Genomic DNA, 21,128 nt, shown 5'->3' with positions numbered 1-21,128 from the left:
CGATCTTGCACACCATGCAGCCTCCCAGCTCCACACACAGCAAGTCCATTACACATCGCACCATAGTGAGATCATGCCGGAGGAAGCAATGCAAAATACCTCAAGTGTCACTAGCTACTCCATCCCCCCCATTCCAAAACATACGCAAGATGAAAAGAGACCAAACCTCCAGCACATCTGAAAGCCCCAAATGCTCTCCGCAGCCACCAAAATGGTGTACTAAGGTGGCACATGCACCTAGTCTACACAGCCCTTTGCTTTTTGGCCAAGATAAAGCTTGGTGGCATTTACTTTACTAACTGATAGGCTCTCTATGGGGCAAGACTACAACATGCCCTTGCAAGAGGATGCACTATGATCTACCCAGTCTTTCCTCTCTCTAACATCTATGATCCATGCCTCTAAACACGCTCAAGAAGCAGGGGGTCCTGGAGGTGCCAGATGAAAGCAATCCTTTCCTGAATAGAAGTATCAGAGGGGTAGCCATGTTAGTCTGGATCTGTAAAAGCAGCAAAGAGTCCTGTGGCACCTTACAGACTAAGACGTTTTGGAGCATGAGCTTTCGTGGGTGAATATCCACTTCGTCGAGTACATGCATCCGACGAAGTGGGTATTCACCCACGAAAGCTCCTGGGTGTTAGTCTATAAGGCGCCACAGGACTCTTTGCTGCTTTTCCTGAAGTACAGTAGCAACATGCCAGAGTGGCTATGCATAAGAGGCACTGCCCACGGGAACTGCCTGGAAGAGCCAAACAGCAAACCTCAGATTAAACTCCAACAAAATGGACTGAAAACTACAAGCTTGGGGCTATAGATTCTGTCGGATGATTCATTCCAAACACTCCAGCTCCCAGCTTGACTGACAAGTCAGAGCTCCTCATATTTCACAGCAAGAATAAAGGGCAGGCTTCTCCTGGGCCATGCCTCTCACCCACCTAGAGCACTACATTGGCCACCGATGAGAGATTTTGTGACGTGAATGAAATGGCATTTCTCCCCCTCCCCCAGGGCTCCAGCTCTCTGCAAGGATCCTATCTAACTGCTGGAGCTGCTCACAGCCAGTCAAAACAGCTCCAGCCCTATATCACACTGCAATCATACTTCGACAGCACAGGGAGAGCCGCACTGCATAAAACCACGGGGAGAGGGAGGAGGGAAATAAGGTTACCCAGCTCAGAACCATTATTTCCAAACGGGTTCACTGGCTAGTCTTGGGTGCCAGGGACAACTCGCAGGGACAAAACAAGGTCACCTGCCAGCAGAGAGGATTGGGGAGGAAAAAACATAACTTGCAATAAAAAGGGAGTGGAGAGAGAGAAGGCCACTAAATCCCACCCACCTCCTACAAACTGTAGGACTGACCCCAACTTATGCTCACTTATTCTCAAGATCTTTTGCCCCTTTCTTCAAACAGTTTTTGGAATAATACTTCCCTACCCCACAGGAGGCTTTAACAACACGTATTAAGCTGGCCCAACTCAGTGTCACTAGTGGTAAAAGGAAATTACTTCCCAGAGAAAAGCCTTTAGCTTTATATATAATAATGAAAGAAGGATGGATTCCTTAATCCACAGCAACTCATCTACAGTCCACCACCAACAGCTCATCTATTCTTGACAGTGTGCTCATGAAAAGCACCAACTTAGCCCATAGATGACCATAAACGCCCCATCAGAGCGAGGTCAAACCCTCTTCTCATCTTGCTCTCCAGAGATGGAAGAAAAGTGAGATAGTATCAGAGAGCTAGACAAGCAAAGGATTAAATCTGTCTACCAGCTCGATCCTGTGACACAACTACGGGGCTGGATTATTCCTGGAGCTCTCATGCGGTTTGATTTAGGAGTGAGCCACTTAAAGCCCTATCTCCCTATATGAAGTGCGGCTCTGCAAAGCCAATTCCCTGGTGTGGCATTAACTGACTTGGACTTTCTTATTTCCAAGTCAGTTGTTTAGACTGCTACGCAGTTCACCAGGGCTATGGTCAGCGTAGTTCAAGAGATCAAGGTGGACTCCAACACACCATCTGCTAGACAAACTCACTAGCTTGCCTAGCAATGCACTTTACACCCAGGATTCACATGACCTACAGGGATATGTAACATGAACTGTGGGAAAAGCAGTAGAGCAATTGGTTTGAAGTCCCCAAACTACCTTAAAAATGTTTAAATAACAATCTACGCCCATTTTGAATGTGGGGAAGGTCCAACACAGACAAGAAACTGCCATATGAGATGAGCAAAATAAACGTCTCCTTATGTAGCTGGTCATGGGATCTTTTCAGTCCTTAAAGCTTGTCTTCCACAAACAACCAAGTCTCGGGCAAGGAAGGGATACTTCCTGTACCACACACGAATTACTCCTCATTTATAGATGAGAAACTCCACCCAGAGAGAGAATGTACCAGGCTCCTGATCAGAATGAATCTGGAACCCCTGAGGCTATTTTAGAGCCATCTACTGTGGCTGAAACATCAGAAATGTTTTTAGCCCAAGCCACTGGCTCCAGTAACAATTCTGCTTTCGTATGTCTTGACCAGGGATGTGACAGTGTTAGCAAATGTGTTCTAAAACTCTAAAACACAGACAAGCTAGCGGAGATCTGAACATGTGCTATACTAGTCAAGTTGAAGGTTGTCATTATTTAATATGGTGACACCACCACACTTTATTTTTAGAGCATCTTTAATGCAGAGCATCACAAAATCATTCACGGACTCAGGCCACGTCTACACTACCACTTATGTCATCAAAACTTATGTCGCCCCGGAGCGACATAAGTGGTAGTGTTCACAGAGCTAAATCAGTGGCAGAGCTTCTCCCACCAACAGAGCTACCGCCACTTGTTGAGGTGGTTTTATTATGTCGACAAGAGAGCGCTCTCCCATCGGCACAAAGCAGCTATACGAGCAATCTTACAGTGGAGCAGCTGCATCGGTACAGCCGTGCCACTGTAAGCTCCGTAATGTAGACACAGCCTCAGTCATATGCTAGAATAAAGAGGAAAATTAGAGAAAGAAACTTATGAGAGGAACTGGGAAGGGGAAAGCTCCAGAAGGACGGGACAGCAAAGCAGAAAACTTTGTGGCCTGTCATGGTAGAGGACACAGGGAAGAGAACAAGGGTAGGTGAGTGAGGAGAGTACATTAGAAGAAAGGTAGTGAGGGTAGAAGTACAAAGAAAAATGTAAAAGATGAGGGTGGGCTCAACATGGATTTGCGAGTAAAGGTGACAGAGGAGGCTGGGGGAGATAGATTATATTTTGACATTTGCAGATGGAATGGGTTTTAGAAATGCAAAGTGCTTAGCAAATGTTAAGTAGACTTCACAGGTGCCCGGCAGGTAGGGAACTGTAATCTCTATTCTACAGATGAGGTAAAACTTGCCCAAGGTCACACAGCAAGTCTATGGAAGAGGCAACAACAAAACCAAGGGTCTGCTGATTTCCTGTCCTGTGCTTTAACCACCAGGCCACACTTGCATCTGAAGAAGTGGTTTTTTTACCCACAAAAGCTTATGCCCAAATAAATCTGTTAGTCTTTAAGGTGCCACCGGACTCCTTGTTGTTTTTGTGGATACCGACTAACACGGCTACCCGCTGATACGAGCTTAGCTACGACAGTCTGTACCCCAAAAATTGAAATGTTATTCAGGACAGGCTGTGGTGAGCAGGGAGCAGATGATGGCCCTGTTCACACATTAGAGGGGCTTCCCACAGTTGACATTCCACTTCCGAAGAGCTGCAGTGTAGAAATGGATAATGCAAACTCTCTAGCATCAAAAGGGAGCAAGCAACAATAGACACAAAATCAACTCCAGAATACAAGGGAAGGTGTGTGATCTAAGGCCTAGAACAGGGAACTGGGGACCTGATTCTCCTCTCAGTCACGTTGCTTTTATGCCAGTGTAACTTCATTGACTTCAACTGAGTTATTCCGGGTATTCGTCAGTATTAGCGCAGGGGTTCTCAAACTTCACTGCGCTGCAATCCTCCTCTGACAACAAAAATTACTACACGACCCCCGGGGGATGGGGGTGGGGCAAAGCCGAAACCCCACTGCCCTGGGCCGGGGGGAGTCAAAGCCAAAGCTCCAGGGCTTCAGCCCCTGGGGGAGAGGCCTGTAACCTGAGCCCTGCCACCCAGGACTGAAGCCCTTGGACTTTGGCTTCGGCCCCAGGAGGTGGGGCTCAGCCCCTAGCAAGTCTGACGCCAGCCCTGGCGATCCCATTAAAATGGGGTTTGACCCACTTTGGGGTTCCGACCCACAGTCTGAAAATCACTGTATTAGCAAAAGGAGAAACAGGCGCGGGGAGTCGACTCGTGTATTTTATTCCTGGTTCTGCCAGAGACTTGTCGTCTAACCTTGGTCAAGTCAGCGACCAGCCCTGTACCTCAGTTTCTTCATCTCTGCCTACATGAAGGCAATTTGCACAAGTATAAACCCGTAATGCGCACACACATCACCTGCATAAAGAGAAATAGCCAGATTAAGCTGCATCAGTGTAAGACCCATTTGTGCTCAGGCAGTGCCTGCCCTATACCAATGCAAAACTCTAGTGAAAAACTACACTGATGTAATTACACTAATGCAAATTTCCTTATATAAGGAATGGGGATAATACTGACCTATCTCAAAGGGAGTGTGAGGCTTACTGTATTATTCTTTATCTGGGTATCTTGGCATTTCACAAAGTATTAAACTAGAGTTCATGTTCTCCAGCAATAAAACAGTCTTTTTCTTATGAGTTGTACTTATTATAAATATAAAAGAGGGATGAGGAAGAGAGGGCCTGGAGAGGTGGAAAGTATTTCCCCAGGAAAACTGAAAAACAGGAACCAATAAGTAGAGAAGGAGAGAGACACAGAGAGAGAGCCAGTGGATAATAAGGTGTAAGGGAGGTTACCCATTCGTTTCTCTAACAGCTGGAGGAGACTGGGGCAGAGGATCCATTTCAGCCAGGAGGGCAGCTGGACATTTGGCTATGTTGACCTCTCCCAGTTGGAGACAAAGGGGCTAAAGACAGCACAGAGTCCAGACTTTCAATGGAAATATACCAGCAAGAAAATGAGCCTTTTTCTGCATTACACACTGCTCGAGGCAGAGGATTCCCTGTTTGAGTCCCCCCAAGACAATAAAGTCCCTGTTTTACCAAGGTCAGTACAGCTAAGAAGCTGAAACAAGTCAGATTCCTACCGTGATGGATACTAAGCTATGTTGACACTAGAGACTTAACGGTACCAATACAGCAGCACCACTCGTATAGCCGCTCTATGCTAACGGGAGAGACCTCTCCCGTCTACATAATGAAACCCCCCCCCCCAATAAGCAGCAGTGGCTATGGCGGCGGGAGAAGCTCTCCCGTGACATAGCGCTGTGCACAGTACCACTTATGCCAGCGAAACTTATGTTGCTATGGGGGGTGTTTTTTCACATGCCTGAGCAACATAAGTTTTGCTGACATAGGTGGTAGCACAGACTTGGCCTCAGTCCTCTTTTGAGTCTTCCTGCCCAGCAGCAGCAGCAGTCAGGGCTAGTCTACACTGGCAGCGCTTTAATGTGCCTTGTGTAGTGGTGGCGCAGCGCAGCGCTCCCAGAGCTCTAAAAAACACCCACCTCCTCAAGGGGCGCAGCTCCCAGCACCGGAGCACTGTCTACACTGGCGCTTCACAGCGCTGAAACTTCATTGCTCGGGGGAGGGGGGGATGTTTTTTCACACCCTCCTGCGAGAAAGTTGCAGCACTGTAAATTGCCAGTGTAGACAAGCCCTCAGAAATCTGACCCAGCTGAGAGCCAAGAGGATGAATTATTGCACTAATGTTTCCCACCAAGACCATTTACTGGGTGCAGACCATAATGAAGCAATTTCACACTAAACATTCAGTCAGAGCAGCCCAGTACCAGGTCAGCTCTACAAACTGCAAGGCATCTAACCTGAGGGAAGTGAGTCAGTCAGACCCATCACCCACCAAGGGAGAGAAAGAGACAGCATGTCTCTGCAGAGCACAGCAATCTTCCCCATACCAGGAGAGACAACACACAGATGTAAACATATGCATAAGACTAAATACCGCTTCCATGAAAATCAAAGGCAAAGCTCCCTCTAACTTCAATGGAGCAGGGATAAAACTTTAAAAAGAGGATGGGGGAAGATGTGCTACCACAGAGAAAAACAAAGTTTAAAATAAAACTCTATCTCATGTAGCTGAATCTTTTAATCTAGCACTTTACCTTAACCATCAGACGAAATAAGCAACCTGCCACCAGCAAATGTGTCTAAAATCAGAACACATTTGAACAGTTAAAAAGTTCTGTTTATGCACAGCCAGAATATTGCCATTCATTCATTCCTTACTAAACACCAAACGCATAATCTATTTATGAAACCTCTTTTACCAATTCCCAATCATTTTTTAAATGAAGCCACAATTGTTTTAGCTGGATTTTGCAATCAAAATGAAGCAGCACAGTACCAGGAATTTTCACCTCAAAAGAGATGATTCTAAAAACAGAACCAATTTTTGTGCAAGTTACCAAGACTGTGCTTTTTTTAAACTAAGCTGAGCGGAGGTTTTGCAGAAGTGTTTCCATGCTTCTGTCATTTCAAAGAAAACAGCTGATGAAGATTTAAATAGCCACCTCAGTGCTTGAAACTAAAATATTGCAATTTTGTACTAGTCCATGAGGAAGTCAGAAAGTGACTAAGGGCTCGCCTACACTTTCAATGCTGCAGCAGCACAGCTGCGTCACTGTAAGGTGGGCTTCTCCTGTCAGCTCGTGAGAGGCAGTAGCTAGTTGACAGGAGAAGCCCTCCACCAACAAAGCACTGTCTACACCAGGAGTTAGTGCCTTGCACAGTTACGTGGATTTTCCACACTCCTGAGCGACGTAGTTATATCAACATAAGTTGCTAGCATAGAACAAGCCTAAGAACTAACAGAGGTGAAATTGGACTTTTTTTATTGTCCAAACTGAGTGAAATGCAAAATACACACCACAGTTAAAAGTCAATTAATTTAAAACAGTACCACACGTAAGAGAATGTGTTTAATAATAGCAAATTTAATACTTTTAAAGAGGTTAAAGACAATCACCACACAGATCACTTCCCTCAGGCCATAAGAAACAGAGGAAGCCACACAATCAAGCTGCATCTGAAATCTACAAAACAAGAAGCAAACTTAAAACTACCCTCCTCAGGTGGCAGGCCTAACATGGTCTCCAAAATAAAACAAGAAGATAAGTCAGATTCCATTCTTCCCATCCCCTCATTGTGGGTCTGGTAGATCCCAATGAGCAGGCCTCAGGGATACCTGTTCGGACAGGGTAGGTGCTGTAGTACCATTGATGATTCAACATCCTAATTTGTCATCTAAAAGAGTCATAATCAAAACACATGCCTTTGGCAGTTATCATGCCGGGAATCCCCAGATCATCCCTTCCTGCCTTACATCACACTGCATCCTTCTCTGGTATTCTGCGGGCAACAGACCCAAAAATAATGCAGACACTTCCCTCTTTTTGAGAGAGTAATTTAATTTTCCACACTGGTTTATGACACTTCAGAAAGAGAACCCCAGTCACCAACCTTCCTAATCAACTTCCAAGAACCCGCCTATGATTGCACCGATCTCTTCAAAAGAGCAAGGGACACAGATCTAAATATATCTCTCACCTGCGCAAACGCCCCTTTTGTCCCCATGTGCTGCTCTAGTGTGTAACAGTGCTCATGCAAACAGTGCGTTGCACCACAGACTGCTCATTCACTGTGATGCACAAGTTTCATCTGTAGCATTTTTAAAGAGTTTCTGGCATGGCCTGTGTGTTGGAAGATAAATTTCTCCAACACTGGAGAAAACGCAATGGCAACATTTACCTGCTCTAAACAAACCCCTAAAACAACAAAAATCCATTCACCCAGACCTTTCATAATATCCTCCTTCCCTGACCTCCACTCACAAGCAGCATGAAAGTAAGATTCTTCTGGATCCTTCTCTTCAATGAAAAAAATAGTGTGGAAGGGCTTTTATGCAATAGGTTCAAAAGTTTCAGCAATATAGTCAAATTCACCCATGATGTAGGTAACTTCACTTCTGTAGAGTTACACCAAGCATTAATTTGTCCCACACCGTCCGACATACTATCCCTTCTCCTCTACATTCCCAAAGACTAACACAATTCTAAAGAGCAGGCAGCTTTCATGTTGACAATGATCTGCAACAGGAAAAGTAACTGGGCTTGTAGCAGGTTTGCTTCTTTATGGTGGATACTATAGATATGAAAAGCTGTTAAGGAGGAGAGAGGATTCCGCTTTAGCTATTCGGACCTTGTCTATCCTGAAAGACCATATAGACAAACGGAGAACTGTTACAAACATGACATGGCGGAAGAGCAAAACTTGAGCTGCTGAAAGAGGAATGGATTTTTAATTCACTTGTTTTTTTAAATGTGTTTTGTGTCTGCTCATGCCAGCATATTTAACTCCTAACATCCAATGAGCTCTTAAGAGGAAGGACACCTTAATTAAATTCAAACGCTTGCATCAATTAAATCAAAGTATGAAAAAATTCCCAATGTACACCCAACACCTCCTGCAAAACCAAAGACTTGACTTGAAATTTCAGATATTTCTAACATAAAAAACAAAAGCAAAACAAAAAATTAGCTTTCAGGTCTTCTTTATACAGTGTAATGCACCACAAAAACGGCACAAACCCAATTTTTCAGACTTCTGCAATTCACCTTTAATCTTCGCACTGTCTGAATATATTAGATGGAGAGAAAAAGCCATTATTGAGGCAAGCAATAAGCTATCTGGCCAGATGGCACAGCACTTTGAATTTAAGGAATGTAACAGTTGTAGCTGGCACAGCTCAACTCCTATGGCTTTAGAAGCATGTAGGGAAGGCTCTAAGATGGTCCTACAAACATTATCTGTGTGCTCACCCATAAAGATGCTCTTCAGCAAGCCAATAAATCACCAGGGATACATTACTAGTAAGAACACACTGAAAACCTGGCACTAGAAGCCAAACGCCACTCAGCCAAAACCACATCTCTGAAAGGTGCCTAAGCTGTGGGATATGAGGGGGGAAAAAAAAACAAAAAAAGCCCAGGACTGCCTCCTCCTCCAATACAACTATCAGTTTGTTGCTATTGGAGGTTCTTCTCCAACATCTAACTAGACCAGGGGTCGGCAACCTTTCAGAAGTGCTGTGCCGAGTCTTCATTTATTCACTCTAATTTCATGTTTCGTGTGCCAGTAATACATTTAAATGTTTTTAGAAGGTCTCTTTCTATAAGTCTATAATATATAACTAAACTATTGCTGTATGTAAAGAAAATAATGTTTTTAAAATGTTTAAGAAGCTTCATTAAAAATTAAATTATAATGCAGAGCCCCCCGGACCGGCGGCCAGAACCCGGGCAGTGAGAGTGCCACTGAAAATCAGCTCGCGTGCCGCCTTTGGCATGTGTGCCATAGGTTGCCTACTCCTGAACTAGACTGTTGACCACTTCCATCTGGGAGGGGGCTTGCTCACTAACAAGGGAACTGCTGCTCCCCAGGAATGTTAGGGTTGCAGCATGCCTCCCAAAGACCAACTGACTGTTTCTCAACAGTATTATCCCAAGCCAGTTTAGAATGTCTTTTCTGAAGGTGTTACTGCCGGCTTGAAGCTAGCACTGTAATTTGAGCTTCTGAGTCCGGTAATAAAACTGTGATTTTCTTGGAGCAGATCTTAAGTGAATGTCTGGTTTCTATTAAAGGTATGATGGAAGTAATGGATTGTAGCCCTACCCCAGTGTTTGATTTAATCAGTTTCATAAGCAGAACTTGGTCACCCTAACATCTCCCAGAACACTAGGGAATTTTGGGGGATCCATCTTCCTTCCCTGATAGGGGTGGGAGGTAAACAGAGATTCTATAGCTCTTTCGCATGAAGATATCCTATCTCTTAGAGCTGGAAGGGACCTTGAAAGGTCATCAAGTCCAGCCCCCTGCCTCCACTAGCAGGACCAAGTACTGATTTTTGCCCCAAATCCCTAGGTGGCCCCCTTAAGGATTGAACTCACAACCCTGGGTTTAGCAGGCCAATGCTCAAACCACTGAGCTATCCCTCCCCCTACAGTTGTTTGACATACTCCTCTGCTGAGGAGTTGTGGATGGTTCATAAAGTTGCTCTGCACCTGAGGGAGCAGCAGAGAAAGGACATGATGCCGGAATGAATTCTGAACATGATTGTATCATGGTTGCAATGTGATTGCAAAGTCTGCCCGTCAGTTTCATCTCAAAGGTTCCTAGGAGATCACTTTACACATGCAAGCCAGGCCTAAAAACAGAAGCCAGACACTATAGCAATGGCAGGGGAAAGAATACTGTTGATGGAGAGAGCAGTAAAAAGTGCAATTCTCCTAGTCAGGATACAAATAGAGGAAAGGGTGAGTGGTTTAAAATGTGCACAAGGGAAAGGTGGGGAAGCTATGGCAGACCAATCGGAGACAGGGTGCACAATAATGGAAGACCAAGCAGGGTACAGGCCAGTGGTCAGGTAAAAGCTAAGAAAGAGTGGGATACACACTGGGGGGAGGGGAGGTGGAGGCACAGGCAGGTTTACAAACCAATTTGGGGTGTAGGAAAGTGGGAGATGGGGGAGCTGCAAGCTCAGGGAGGTGTGTTCGGGGGGAGGGGCTGAGGGGGATGCAGGCAGAGGCCCGTGAGGGGTTGCAGGCTGGGGGTGATCTGGGGGCACAGGCTTACAGATAAGCACGTGTAGGAGAAATGAAGGTGGTGCAGGTTGAGGGATGTGGGAGAGGGGTGCAGGCTGAAGGGGGTCTTCGGGATGCAAGATGAGGGGCTGCATAGGAGGGCAGACTTGAGGCTGCATGGGGGATGCAGGGGGTATAGGCAGAGGTGGTGCAGGCTTGGGGCTGCGGGCTGAGGTATGGAGTGCGGGGGATGCGGGCTGAGGGGGGTACAAGCAGAGGCAGGTGACAGGGTGGGGCGTGGGCTGAAGGGATTGGGGGGTGCTGCCTGGAAAGGAAAGCGTGTGGGCTGAGGGGGACTTGTGGATTGGGCTGTGAGAGATGCAAGCAGAGGTGGATGAGAGGTTAGGGGTGTGTTGTGAAGGGACTGGGGGTGCAGGCTGGAGGGGAAGGGGCTCAGGGGTGTGTGGATGTGCAATGGGGGGTGCAATCTGAGGAAGAGGGGTGGGGTACAACCAGGGGTGCAGATTGGGGAGGGAGGGCTGACAGGGCTGTAGGGAGGGCTGAACGGAATGCAGGCAGAGGCTGGAGGGGTGCGGGCTGGGAGGGAAGGGCTGAGGAGGATGCAGACAGAGGCTGGAGAGAGGTTGGGTGCAGGCTGGAAGGGCTTGTGGGAGGGGCTGAGGGATACATGCTGCAAGGGGAGTGTGGGGATGCAGGCGGGGAGAAGGAGCTGAGGGGGATGCAGGAGAGGCCGGGCAGGGGTGCAGGGAGTGCCGGCTGGGGAGGGGCTGAGGGGTGCAGGGAGAGACCGGGAGGGATTCGGGCTGGGGGCAGAGGGGACATGGGGTTTCAAGCTGGGGTGCAGGAGAGGCTGGGAAGGGGTGCAGGCTGGGGGCAGATGGGTGCGGGGGTGCAGGCAGGAGAGGGGCTGAGAGGGTGCAGGAGAGGCTGGGGAGGGGGTGCAGGCGGGGAGGGACTGTGAGGGTGCAGGAGAGGCTGGGAAGGCAGTGCAGGCTGGGGGTAGAGGGGGCAGGGAGAGCCCGGGGTGCAGGCTGGGGGCAGAGGAGAACGCGGGGTGCAGGCTGGGGTGAAGGGAGAGCCCGGGGATACTGGCTGGGGCGGAGGCGGTGCAGGCTGGGGTTGAGGGGTGCAGAGGCCGAGGAAGGGGTGAGGGCTGGGGGCAGAGGAGGTGCAGGCGGGGGCTAAGGGGTGCAGGGAGAGCCCAGGGGTGGAGATGCAGGCTGGGGTGCAGGCGGGAGCAGAGGAGGACATGGGGTTCAGGCTTGGGGTGCAGAGGCCATGGAAAGGGGTGCAGGCTGAGGGGTGCAGGGAGAGCCATGGGGGTGCAGGCTGGGGTGGAGGAGGACATGGGGTTCACGCTGAGGGGTGCAGGGAGAGCCCGGGGTGGGGTTGAGGTGCAGGCTGGGGCGGGAGGACGTGGGGTTCAGGCTGGGAGGTGCAGGAAGGGCCAGGGGCGGAGGAGGACATGGGGCTCAGGCTGGGGTGCAGAGGCCGGGAAGGGGATGCGGGCAGAGGGGTGCAGGCGGGAGGGGCGGAGGAGGGTACAGGAGGGGGTGCAGGGCGAGCCCGGGGGAGGGCTGGGGTGCAGGCGGGGGCGGAGGGGTGCAGGGCGAGCCCCGGGGGCGGGGTTGGGGGTGCAGGTGGGGGCGGAGGGGTGCAGGGCGAGCCCGGGAGGAGGGGTTGGGGTGCAGGCGGGGACGGGGGTGCAGGGCGAGCCCGGGGGGCGTGGTTGGGGGTGCAGGCGGGGTGCAGGCCGAGCCCCGGGGTGCGGAGGGGGTGCAGGGCGAGCCCGGGGTGCGGGGTTGGGGTGCAGGCGGGGGCGGAGGGGTGTAGGCCGAGCCCTGGGGTGCGGAGGGGGTGCAGGGCGAGCCCGGGGGCGGGGTTGGGGTGCAGGTGGGGGCGGAGGGGTGCAGGGCGAGCCCGGGAGGAGGGGTTGGGGGTGCAGGCGGGGACGGGGTGCAGGGCGAGCCCGGGGGCGGGGTTGGGGGTGCAGGCGGGGGTGCAGGCCGAGCCCCGGGAGTGCGGAGGGGGGTGCAGGGCGAGCCCCGGTGGGCGGGGTTGGGGGTGCAGGCGGGGGGGGGGCGGAGGGGGGGTAGGCCGAGCCCCGGGGGGTGCGGAGGGGGGTGCAGGGCGAGCCCGGGGGGCGGGGTTGGGGGTGCAGGCGGGGGGGCGGGGGGTGCAGGGCGAGCCCGGGGGGCGGGGTTGGGGGTGCAGGCGGGGGGGTCGGGGGGTGCAGGCCGAGCCCGGGGGGCGGGGCGGTTGTCGCCCATGGCCGTGCCCGGCTCTCGCACTCACCCAGGTCGTCCATGGTCCGGCCGGGCCCGCAGCCGCCGCGCTCCGCTCGCAGCAACTTTTTCTGCCAGCCCCGCGGGCGCGCTCCCGCACCACCTCTACGGCGTGCGCGCTCCCCGAGCGGCCGGGCGCGTGGCGCGCCGCTGTGCTTCCCGTGAGACGCTGCCACCTCGTGGTGGGTCTGAGAACTTCAGCTCCCGTCCTGAGCCAGTTCTAGGCGCCGAGCCCAGCCTGGCGTCGGGGGGCGGTGGGGTTAGGAGGCAGCATGACACGGGGGGGCTGTGCCACAGGACGGTACCACGGGGGTGGCTGCCACAGGAGGTGCCACAGGAAGTTGTGCCACAGGCTGGTGTCAGAGAGTCTGTGCCACAGACTGGTGCCACGTGACGGGGGGCCGTGCCACAGCATGGTGCCATGGGAGGCTCTACCACAGGCTGGTGTTAGGGGGGCTGTGCCACAGACTGGTGCCACGGGGGGGCCGTGCCACAGCATGGTGCCATGGGAGGCTCTACCACAGGCTGGTGTTAGGGGGGCTGTGCCACAGACTGGTGCCACGGGGGGCCGTGCCACAAGTTGGTGTCAGGGAATCTGCCACAGGACAATCCCACGGGGGCTGTTGCCACACAGGGTCCCATGGGAACTGTGCCAGAGGCTGGTGTTGGCATAGGCAGTGCCACGGGACAGTCCCATGGGGGTGGTGCCACAGGATGCTGCGTGATGCATGGTGACTGGATGCTTCATCACATGCCGGGGGTGTGATGGGGGTTGCTGTGCTGCAGTGTGGAGCAAGGTGGACACAACTGTGGGGTGGTGCCAGGGGCGTGCTGCGTCATGAGGTAGGTCCAAAGGTGCTGGACCCCAGGTGGACCCATGAATTATGCAATGCCCCTCTGTAGTGCTGGGCAGCACATGGCTTGTTAGAGGTACCTGACTACTGAGGCAGCTGAGACTGCACTAAGGCACTGCCACCTGGTGGTGGTCCTGGGAACTCCAGCTCCCAGCCTGAAGGGATTATAGACGAAAGTTTATGCCCAAATAAATTTGTGAGTCTCTAAGGTGCCACAAGGACTCCTCGTTGTTTTAACAATCTACATGTATGTCTAGCCTACCTAATGATGTACCATCCCCTTATGGTAGCCTACCTAGCTTCTTCAGACACCCTAGCAGGAAGCTGTGTCAGTCTGGTTTCCCCAAATAGTGCCCCAACTACTACCCTCTTGAGAGAGGGAGGGAGTCCTTGATGATCCAGCTAGAAGCTCCTTTGTTCTTGTTGGTTACCAGGCCTGGGCCTTGCTGTCCAAACCAGTTCAGTAGCCTCAGCTGGAGATAGAGCCAGATGCCTCAGAACCAATGTCTCTGCCATTGTCCCATAGGGGCCACCAAGTATTTACTGTGGGGTGGCTCACCCTCAGCCATTGTTTCCGTCCTGACTGCTTTTCCTTACAACCGCCTATTAAATTAAGCTAGTATATCCATACAGTAAACGTCCAAAACAAATCAACCATACAGTGATCACAAATGATTACAAAGCAGCCCCACTTCTGTCACAGCTAGTATTTGTACCACTCTGTCCTCTTATCTTATTGTACTCCAGATGACAGGATGGTTAAAAACAGTCATGGGCTCTGACGAGAGATTTCCTGAAAATTGGCAGTGTAGACAAGGTCAAAGTGCTAGGGAACTCAGACAACACCACTTGTGCACCATTTTTCCTAAAAATGAAACCTAATGAGCCAGGGTATGTTTTTAAAGCCTCACTGCATGTCCTGTAGTGTAGCGTGCACATGCGAGATTGCAGTTTGTTGTAAAGAAAACACAGAGACCTTGCAATCAACTACTAACAATCCCCTGTGCTTTATTTTTTCACTCTCCAAACACAGGCACACCCAGTTTCCTGGCTAACACAGTCCAGTAGACATCATGATTTCCCCTACTAAGAAGTATCGTCATTAGGTCAAGGGACACTGCACTATCCTTTCCCTGTTCCTGGCTGAGACTTTAGAATAATCAGCAGCCCCCAGAAATTCATCCCAGGTTTATGCTGCATCCCATATATGCTGGGAAAGGACATAGGGAGCGTAGAGAGTGCTGCATGGCTATTGTGATGTCAATATGATTAATATACAAAACTTATACATGTGTGTTTTGCTATGAAGTCTCATGGGCATGAGTTAAGAAACTCCCAGCAACCTGTGACAAAACAGACATTTTAAACACCATGTGCATGTAGTCTGGCCATGTTGCTATTATCTCAAGTCTGACTCCCTGTCTATTATCGTCTCTAGGTTGTTACTGTTGGTGTATGGCAGTATTACATAGCGAGATGACTTGGGGATCTGTGGTTCTCAGGCATAGATACACACAACCGTGGATTGTTGCGGTTGGTAATTTGGAAGTCCTAAATTCACAGGAATTATGTCTTTCTCTCCCAGCACTGCCACACAGGTTCCTTGGAATCTACATCTTGCTTCCCAGGAACGAGTGAGACAGGCATCTTTCTTGGTATATGATGTGTTCTGTATCTTACTGTGAATAAAAAAATAAACTGCAGTGCATTTGTATTGATGCCTTGTCTGCATTTTTTAAATTTCTAAAGTAATCCAGGGACATACAGTAGTCAAGCAATTAGTGAAAATAGCCATATATGGTAAAGGGAGCTGCATCTTTCCTGCATCATCGACATTAAGGTAGGCTAGGATGAACTAACCTGTTAAGTTCTTGGTTGGAAGCGATGAGCATTGATTCCATGTACAAATTAATAGTACAACAATAATGACTGCTGTTGATAAAGGTATACACCTCTACCCTGATATAATGCTGTCCTCGGGAGCCAAAAAATCTTACCACATTATAGGTGAAACTGCATTATATCGAACCTGCTTTGATCCACCGGAGCGCGCAGCCCCACCCCCTGGAGCACTGCTTTACAGCATTATATGTGAAGGTGTGTTATACTGGGTCATGCTATATTGGGGTAGAGGTGTATCACTAACCACCTCATGGAGAATTAGGCCATGTGTGCTGGAAAGACTACATCATGGATTTAGAGATTCAGATAGGTTACAGTCAAGAAGAAGGCGACACCAGGGACTAGCTTTAAAGGCCAATTCTGTGCTGATTTACATCCAGTGCCATCCTATTAAAATCTCAGCGTGCAAATTAGCACAACATTAAACCAACAGTCCAGGGCCTCATTGATTCTGAACAAGTATGTGTCAAGACATGAAAGGCAAATGCAGAATTGGCCCAATCCTGGGTGTTATTGATTGCTTGCAACTCCCATTGAAATTAATGGGCCTCAATACCTCTCAGAATTGGGCCCTTAAGAAACAGACTTTGCTCTAGCTGCTGAGCTGAACTCCCTGTGAAATGCCTGGTGAAGTAGAAATGGCAGGGCCATCACCACTGGTGATATGGTTTTCCAGTAAAACAGCTTTTAAATCAAAACTCTAAAGACTTGTCTTCATGGCAAGTTAGCTCAAGTTATAGATTCAAGTGGTCTCCTTAATTCAAGTCCCACCCATACACAAAACTGCCTCACTTGAGTGCTTTGGCGCTTTTAACCTGAGTTAACTGGAAGAGGCTAAAACATGAGCGCACACAAGATACCAGCTATTAGCATGGCCAATCGGTAATGTAGGCCACTCTAGCTTAATTTAGGTGCTCTTAGTCCTCCAATGCCTTTTCACAATGTCTCCTCAGATGAATATTCTTGCCAACTACTTCTTTGGTTCAGGAACAGACATCAATTCCCACTTCATATGTGCTAGTTTGTCATTCAAACCCCACACTCATGTGTGGTATCTAGTGCTAACAAATGCAGTTCTCCAGCTCCGGTAGAGAACTTTGTCTGACTGGAATGGCAAGCCAGAGAACACCCTCCCAGTGTGTTACTATCTGGCTGGAGGCAGACATGAAGGTTTTTGAGTAGCAGCCATGTTAGTCTGTATCAACAAATATAACAGGAGTACTTGTGGCACCTGAGAGACTAACAAATTTATTTGAGCGTAAGCTTTCGTGAACTACCCCCGCCCCCTTCATTGGACACGTAGAATGGAACATATAGTGAGGAGATATATATACATACAGAGAACAGGAAAAGGTGGGAGTAGCCCAACCAACTCTAAGAGGCTAATTAAGATGAACTGTTGTCAGCAGGAGAAAAAAACTTTTGTAGTGTTAATCACTACAAAATAGAGACTGGGAATGGCTGAGCCATTACAAACATTGAATCTATTTCCCCCATGTTAAGTATCTTGTCAAAAACTGTCTTAAATGGGCCATCTTGATTATCACTACAAAAGTTTTTTTCTCCTGCTGACAACAGTTCATCTTAATTAATTAGCCTCTTAGAGTTGGTTGGGCAACTCCCACCTTTTCCTGTTCTCTGTATATATATATATATATATATATATATATATATATATCTCCTCGCTGTATGTTCCATTCTATGCGTCCGATGAAGCTTACACTCAAATAAATGTGTTAGTCTCTAAGGTGCCACAAATACGCCTGTTATTTATAAAGGTTTTTGTAGCTCAGGAGGAGTAAGTTGAGTTAACTATGCAGTGGAGCCATACCTTAAAGAAAGTGACTGCATTGCTGGTGAAAGATGCCAGATGGGCAACACTGGGACATAAAGTCATCAGTTTCTCCTTAGAGCAGGTACAGCACAGAGGCAGGATTCCTTACCCCACCCTGGCCCTACTAACAAGGCAATTTATTAAGTGATCCATCCCCTGTCATTCAATCCCCGATCTGGCAGTCAGAGGCTCCAGGCTCCCCCTTCTCTACTCAAACCACTTACACCATCCATTTGTTTCTCTCAAATGTGCTGGGTCCCTAGCCATGCAAATAAGGAATAAATTTGTTAATTGAGCTTTGAGATAGGGGAGTCAGATAGGCAATGAGTCAACAGTTCAAAAGCTGCACTAAATTTGCACAAAATGAAGGATTGGAGATGCCCTCTTCAATACAGGAATTCAACCCATGGCAACTAAGGCTGTGATGTGATGTAAGTACCTGATAATCTATCATGATGTGAAAGGTGCGAGATGGGTACTGTCTGCATAATAGCTATGCATTCAAAACAGTGGCAGCCACAACACAGAATTTAGCCCATTAGGATGTTTCAACTAACCACTTACTCAGCAACTGCTTTTTCTAAGATAAAAGGATGTGGTTTCTTCATAGTAAATGTCTAAGATCACTTTTATAAGTGAGAGACATTTACTGGTTAAAGAAAACATTCCCTACATTTCCGTGTTTAGCAGCACTTACTGGTAACAAGTAACGATTAAAGAAAACAACACCTAAAGCTTGTTGGTTAAAACAATATATCATCTACTATCAGCTGTACTCAAAACCCAGATACACCTAAAAAAACCTACTATACAAACTGTAGTAAATGCCCAAAACTAAACTCTGATTTTATAACAACAATCTCAGTCTCACAGGAGACTGTCAAAAATTGCCAATGCCGACTATATTTCAAGTCGTCATGGCGGGGTATTGGGAAAAGTTTTCAACTAGCAATAATCGCGCCTCGGATTAACCTCATTGGCTACGATACTGCCACTGCGCAAAGCTAAAGAAAACTTTCTGATCTTACAAACCACTAAAATCTGATCACTCCTTTCGGTTAAAGGGAGTTTTCACTAGCATTCAAAATGCCCTGAAAACTTTCCTCCATCAGGTCAGTGTAAACCCACCTCTGTTATAATTAAGCAATAAGATATTTACACAGACTTTGACTTTCCCTAATTTTATTACCAATTTAAAGACAAGATAAGATACTGAAGCATTCTGGGATATTTTATGCTAATTAGCTAATTGTATTGACCCTATAAAATGCCGAGGAAAAAAGGTTAGACTACTGAATTAGAAAAAGATTTCCAATGTAAATTATCAAATTGATGTCATACTGGATCATTTACAGTTTGATCTATCATACAACTTTCTTTCATGGTAAAAATCTAAGATCACTTTTATAAGTGAGTACATTCTAATTAATATCTCTAATTAATTACATTGCTTGATATCATATGGTGTAGTATGGGTATATTCAAAGCAGGTTTTTAGAAACTATTGAAATACCTCTGAACTCTCCAGAAGGGTCTTGTGTGTCACCCCCAATTCTTCATTCTCAATCCTCTGGTAAAAGAAATCCTAGCCTTCTCCCTGCTGGCTGTATTAGCCTCTGCCTGATTTTATTTCATATATATCAGAGAGGTAGCTGTGTTAGTCTGTATCCACAAAAACAATGAGGAGTCCAGTGGCACCTTAAAGACTAACACATTTATTTTGGCAAAAGGTAAAAAACCCACTTCTTCAGATGCATGGAGTGAAAATTACAGATACAGGCATAAATATATATTGGCACATGAGGAGAAGGGAGTTGCCTTACAAGTAGAGAGCCAATGCTGAAGGCCAATTTAGTCAGGATGGATGTAGTCCACTCCCAATAATTTATGAGGAGGTCTGAATACAAAGAGAGGGAAATCTGACATGGTTGTGGGTGAGGACAAGTCACAAAGCTGTCACCAGGTGTGCCGTGGCTACATCAGGGATACTGTTTGTGACAACTCGTAGTCCATCCTCGTGTGGAATATTGGTGTAAAGAGCTCCTACATCCATGATGACCACCAGGATGGTGTTTTCAGGAAGATCACCAATGCATTGTAGTTTCCTCAGGAAGTCAGTGGTGTCTCGAAGATCACTAGGAGTACTGGTAGCATAGGGTTTGAGGAGAGAGTCCAAATAGCCAGATAATCCTGCTGTAAGAGTGCCAATGCCTGAGATGATGGGGTATCAAGGATTTCCAGGTTTATGGATCTTGGGTAGCACATAGAATACCCCTGCTCAGGGCTCTAGGTGTGTTTCTGTGTAGATTTGTTCCTGAGCTTTGTGACTTTGTCTTCACCCACAATCATTTCATATTTGGGGACAACCTATACCTTAAAGTCAGTGGCAATGCTATGGGTACCCACATGGCCTCACAGTATGCCAACATTTTTATGGCTGACTTAGGCCTGGTCTACACTAGGAGGGGGTGTCGATGTAAGATACGCAACTTCAGCTATGGGAATACCGTAGCTGAAGTTGAAGTATCTTATTCCGACTTACCTCCCGTCCTCACGGCGCTGGATCAATGTCTGTGGCTCCCCCATCAACTCTGCTACTGCCGCTCACTCCGGTGGAGTGCCGGAGTCGACGGGGAGTGCGTTCGGGGATCGATAAATCGATCGCTACCCGCCGATAGGGCAGGTAGTCTGGACGTACCCTTAGAACAACATTTCCTCAGCTCTTGTCCCCTAGCGCCCCCCTAGGCTGGCTCACTACAAAAGCAATTTTAACTCTCTTGATATTGACACCTCATCAATTATTGGGAGTGGACTACATCCATCCTGACTAAATTGGCCTTCAACATATGTTAGTCTTTAAAGTGCCACTGGACTTCTTGTTATTTCATATATAATGTCTTTACTTCTACTTTATATCTTTTTGCTTTGTCACCTTTAATTTTCAGGCCACATTTCCCTTTCTTTCAATGGGGGAAAAACAAAATGAGATTTATTTAAAATTGTTAAGAGTTGGTCTCAATTTATTAAAATACTTAATTAACAGGAACAGACAGCAGCAAAAAATAAAGGGAACAAAACATACATAGCCTATCACATATAGATGCAACGAACTTTATACACCTAAAAAATTACAAGACTTCATGCAAGCAGTACAGGAAGACCATACAAAAACTTGCAGAAACCACTCGAACAAAACTACTGACAGAACAAACAAGCAAAGTAGCTATATTTAAATACCCAAAGAGTGTGTAACGAACCACGTAAAATAATTATTACACCAATCACAGAAAAAAAATTGTGTATTTAAATCTGTTGTTCACCAGTTACATTCAGTCTCCGTAGAGACTGTCAAAAATTGCCAATGCCGACTATATTTCAAGTCGTCATGGCGGGGTATTGGGAAAAGTTTTCAATTAGCAATAATCGCGCCTCGGATTAACCTCATTGGCTACGATACTGCCACTGCGCAAAGCTAACGATAAACTCCTCGGCGCCGTAGCCCCTCGACGGGCCATAGTCTGTGGGGTTAG

The 21,128-nt window shown here is 47.9% G+C and overlaps 1 protein-coding gene and 2 non-coding genes across 4 annotated transcripts in view; all 3 read right to left on the bottom strand.

Annotated features, from left to right (window-relative positions):
* PXN (paxillin) overlaps nt 1–13,111 on the bottom strand; it is a 68,588-nt gene extending 55,477 nt beyond the window's left edge. The window contains exon 1 of one of the 2 annotated variants that reach the window (XM_039504730.1): nt 13,019–13,111. In XM_039504730.1, coding sequence (XP_039360664.1) covers nt 13,019–13,031 — 13 coding nt within the window. In that variant the 5' untranslated portion in view covers nt 13,032–13,111. Of the gene's footprint in view, nt 1–10,183; nt 10,260–13,018 lie in introns of those variants that run through there. The other variant, XM_039504728.1, reaches the window with a different exon arrangement.
* Nucleotides 13,112–18,463: 5,352 nt separating this feature from the next.
* On the bottom strand, nt 18,464–18,604 carry LOC120386521. The gene has a single exon (XR_005589758.1). It is a non-coding gene; the product is annotated as a U4 spliceosomal RNA (small nuclear RNA).
* Nucleotides 18,605–20,931: 2,327 nt separating this feature from the next.
* On the bottom strand, nt 20,932–21,072 carry LOC120386520. The gene has a single exon (XR_005589757.1). It is a non-coding gene; the product is annotated as a U4 spliceosomal RNA (small nuclear RNA).
* Between the last annotated feature and the right edge of the window lie 56 nt (nt 21,073–21,128).

This window comes from Mauremys reevesii, linkage group 18 (genome assembly GCF_016161935.1).
Source record: "Mauremys reevesii isolate NIE-2019 linkage group 18, ASM1616193v1, whole genome shotgun sequence".
NCBI lineage: Eukaryota > Metazoa > Chordata > Testudines > Geoemydidae > Mauremys > Mauremys reevesii.
This window is presented reverse-complemented; position numbering and strand designations above follow the sequence as displayed.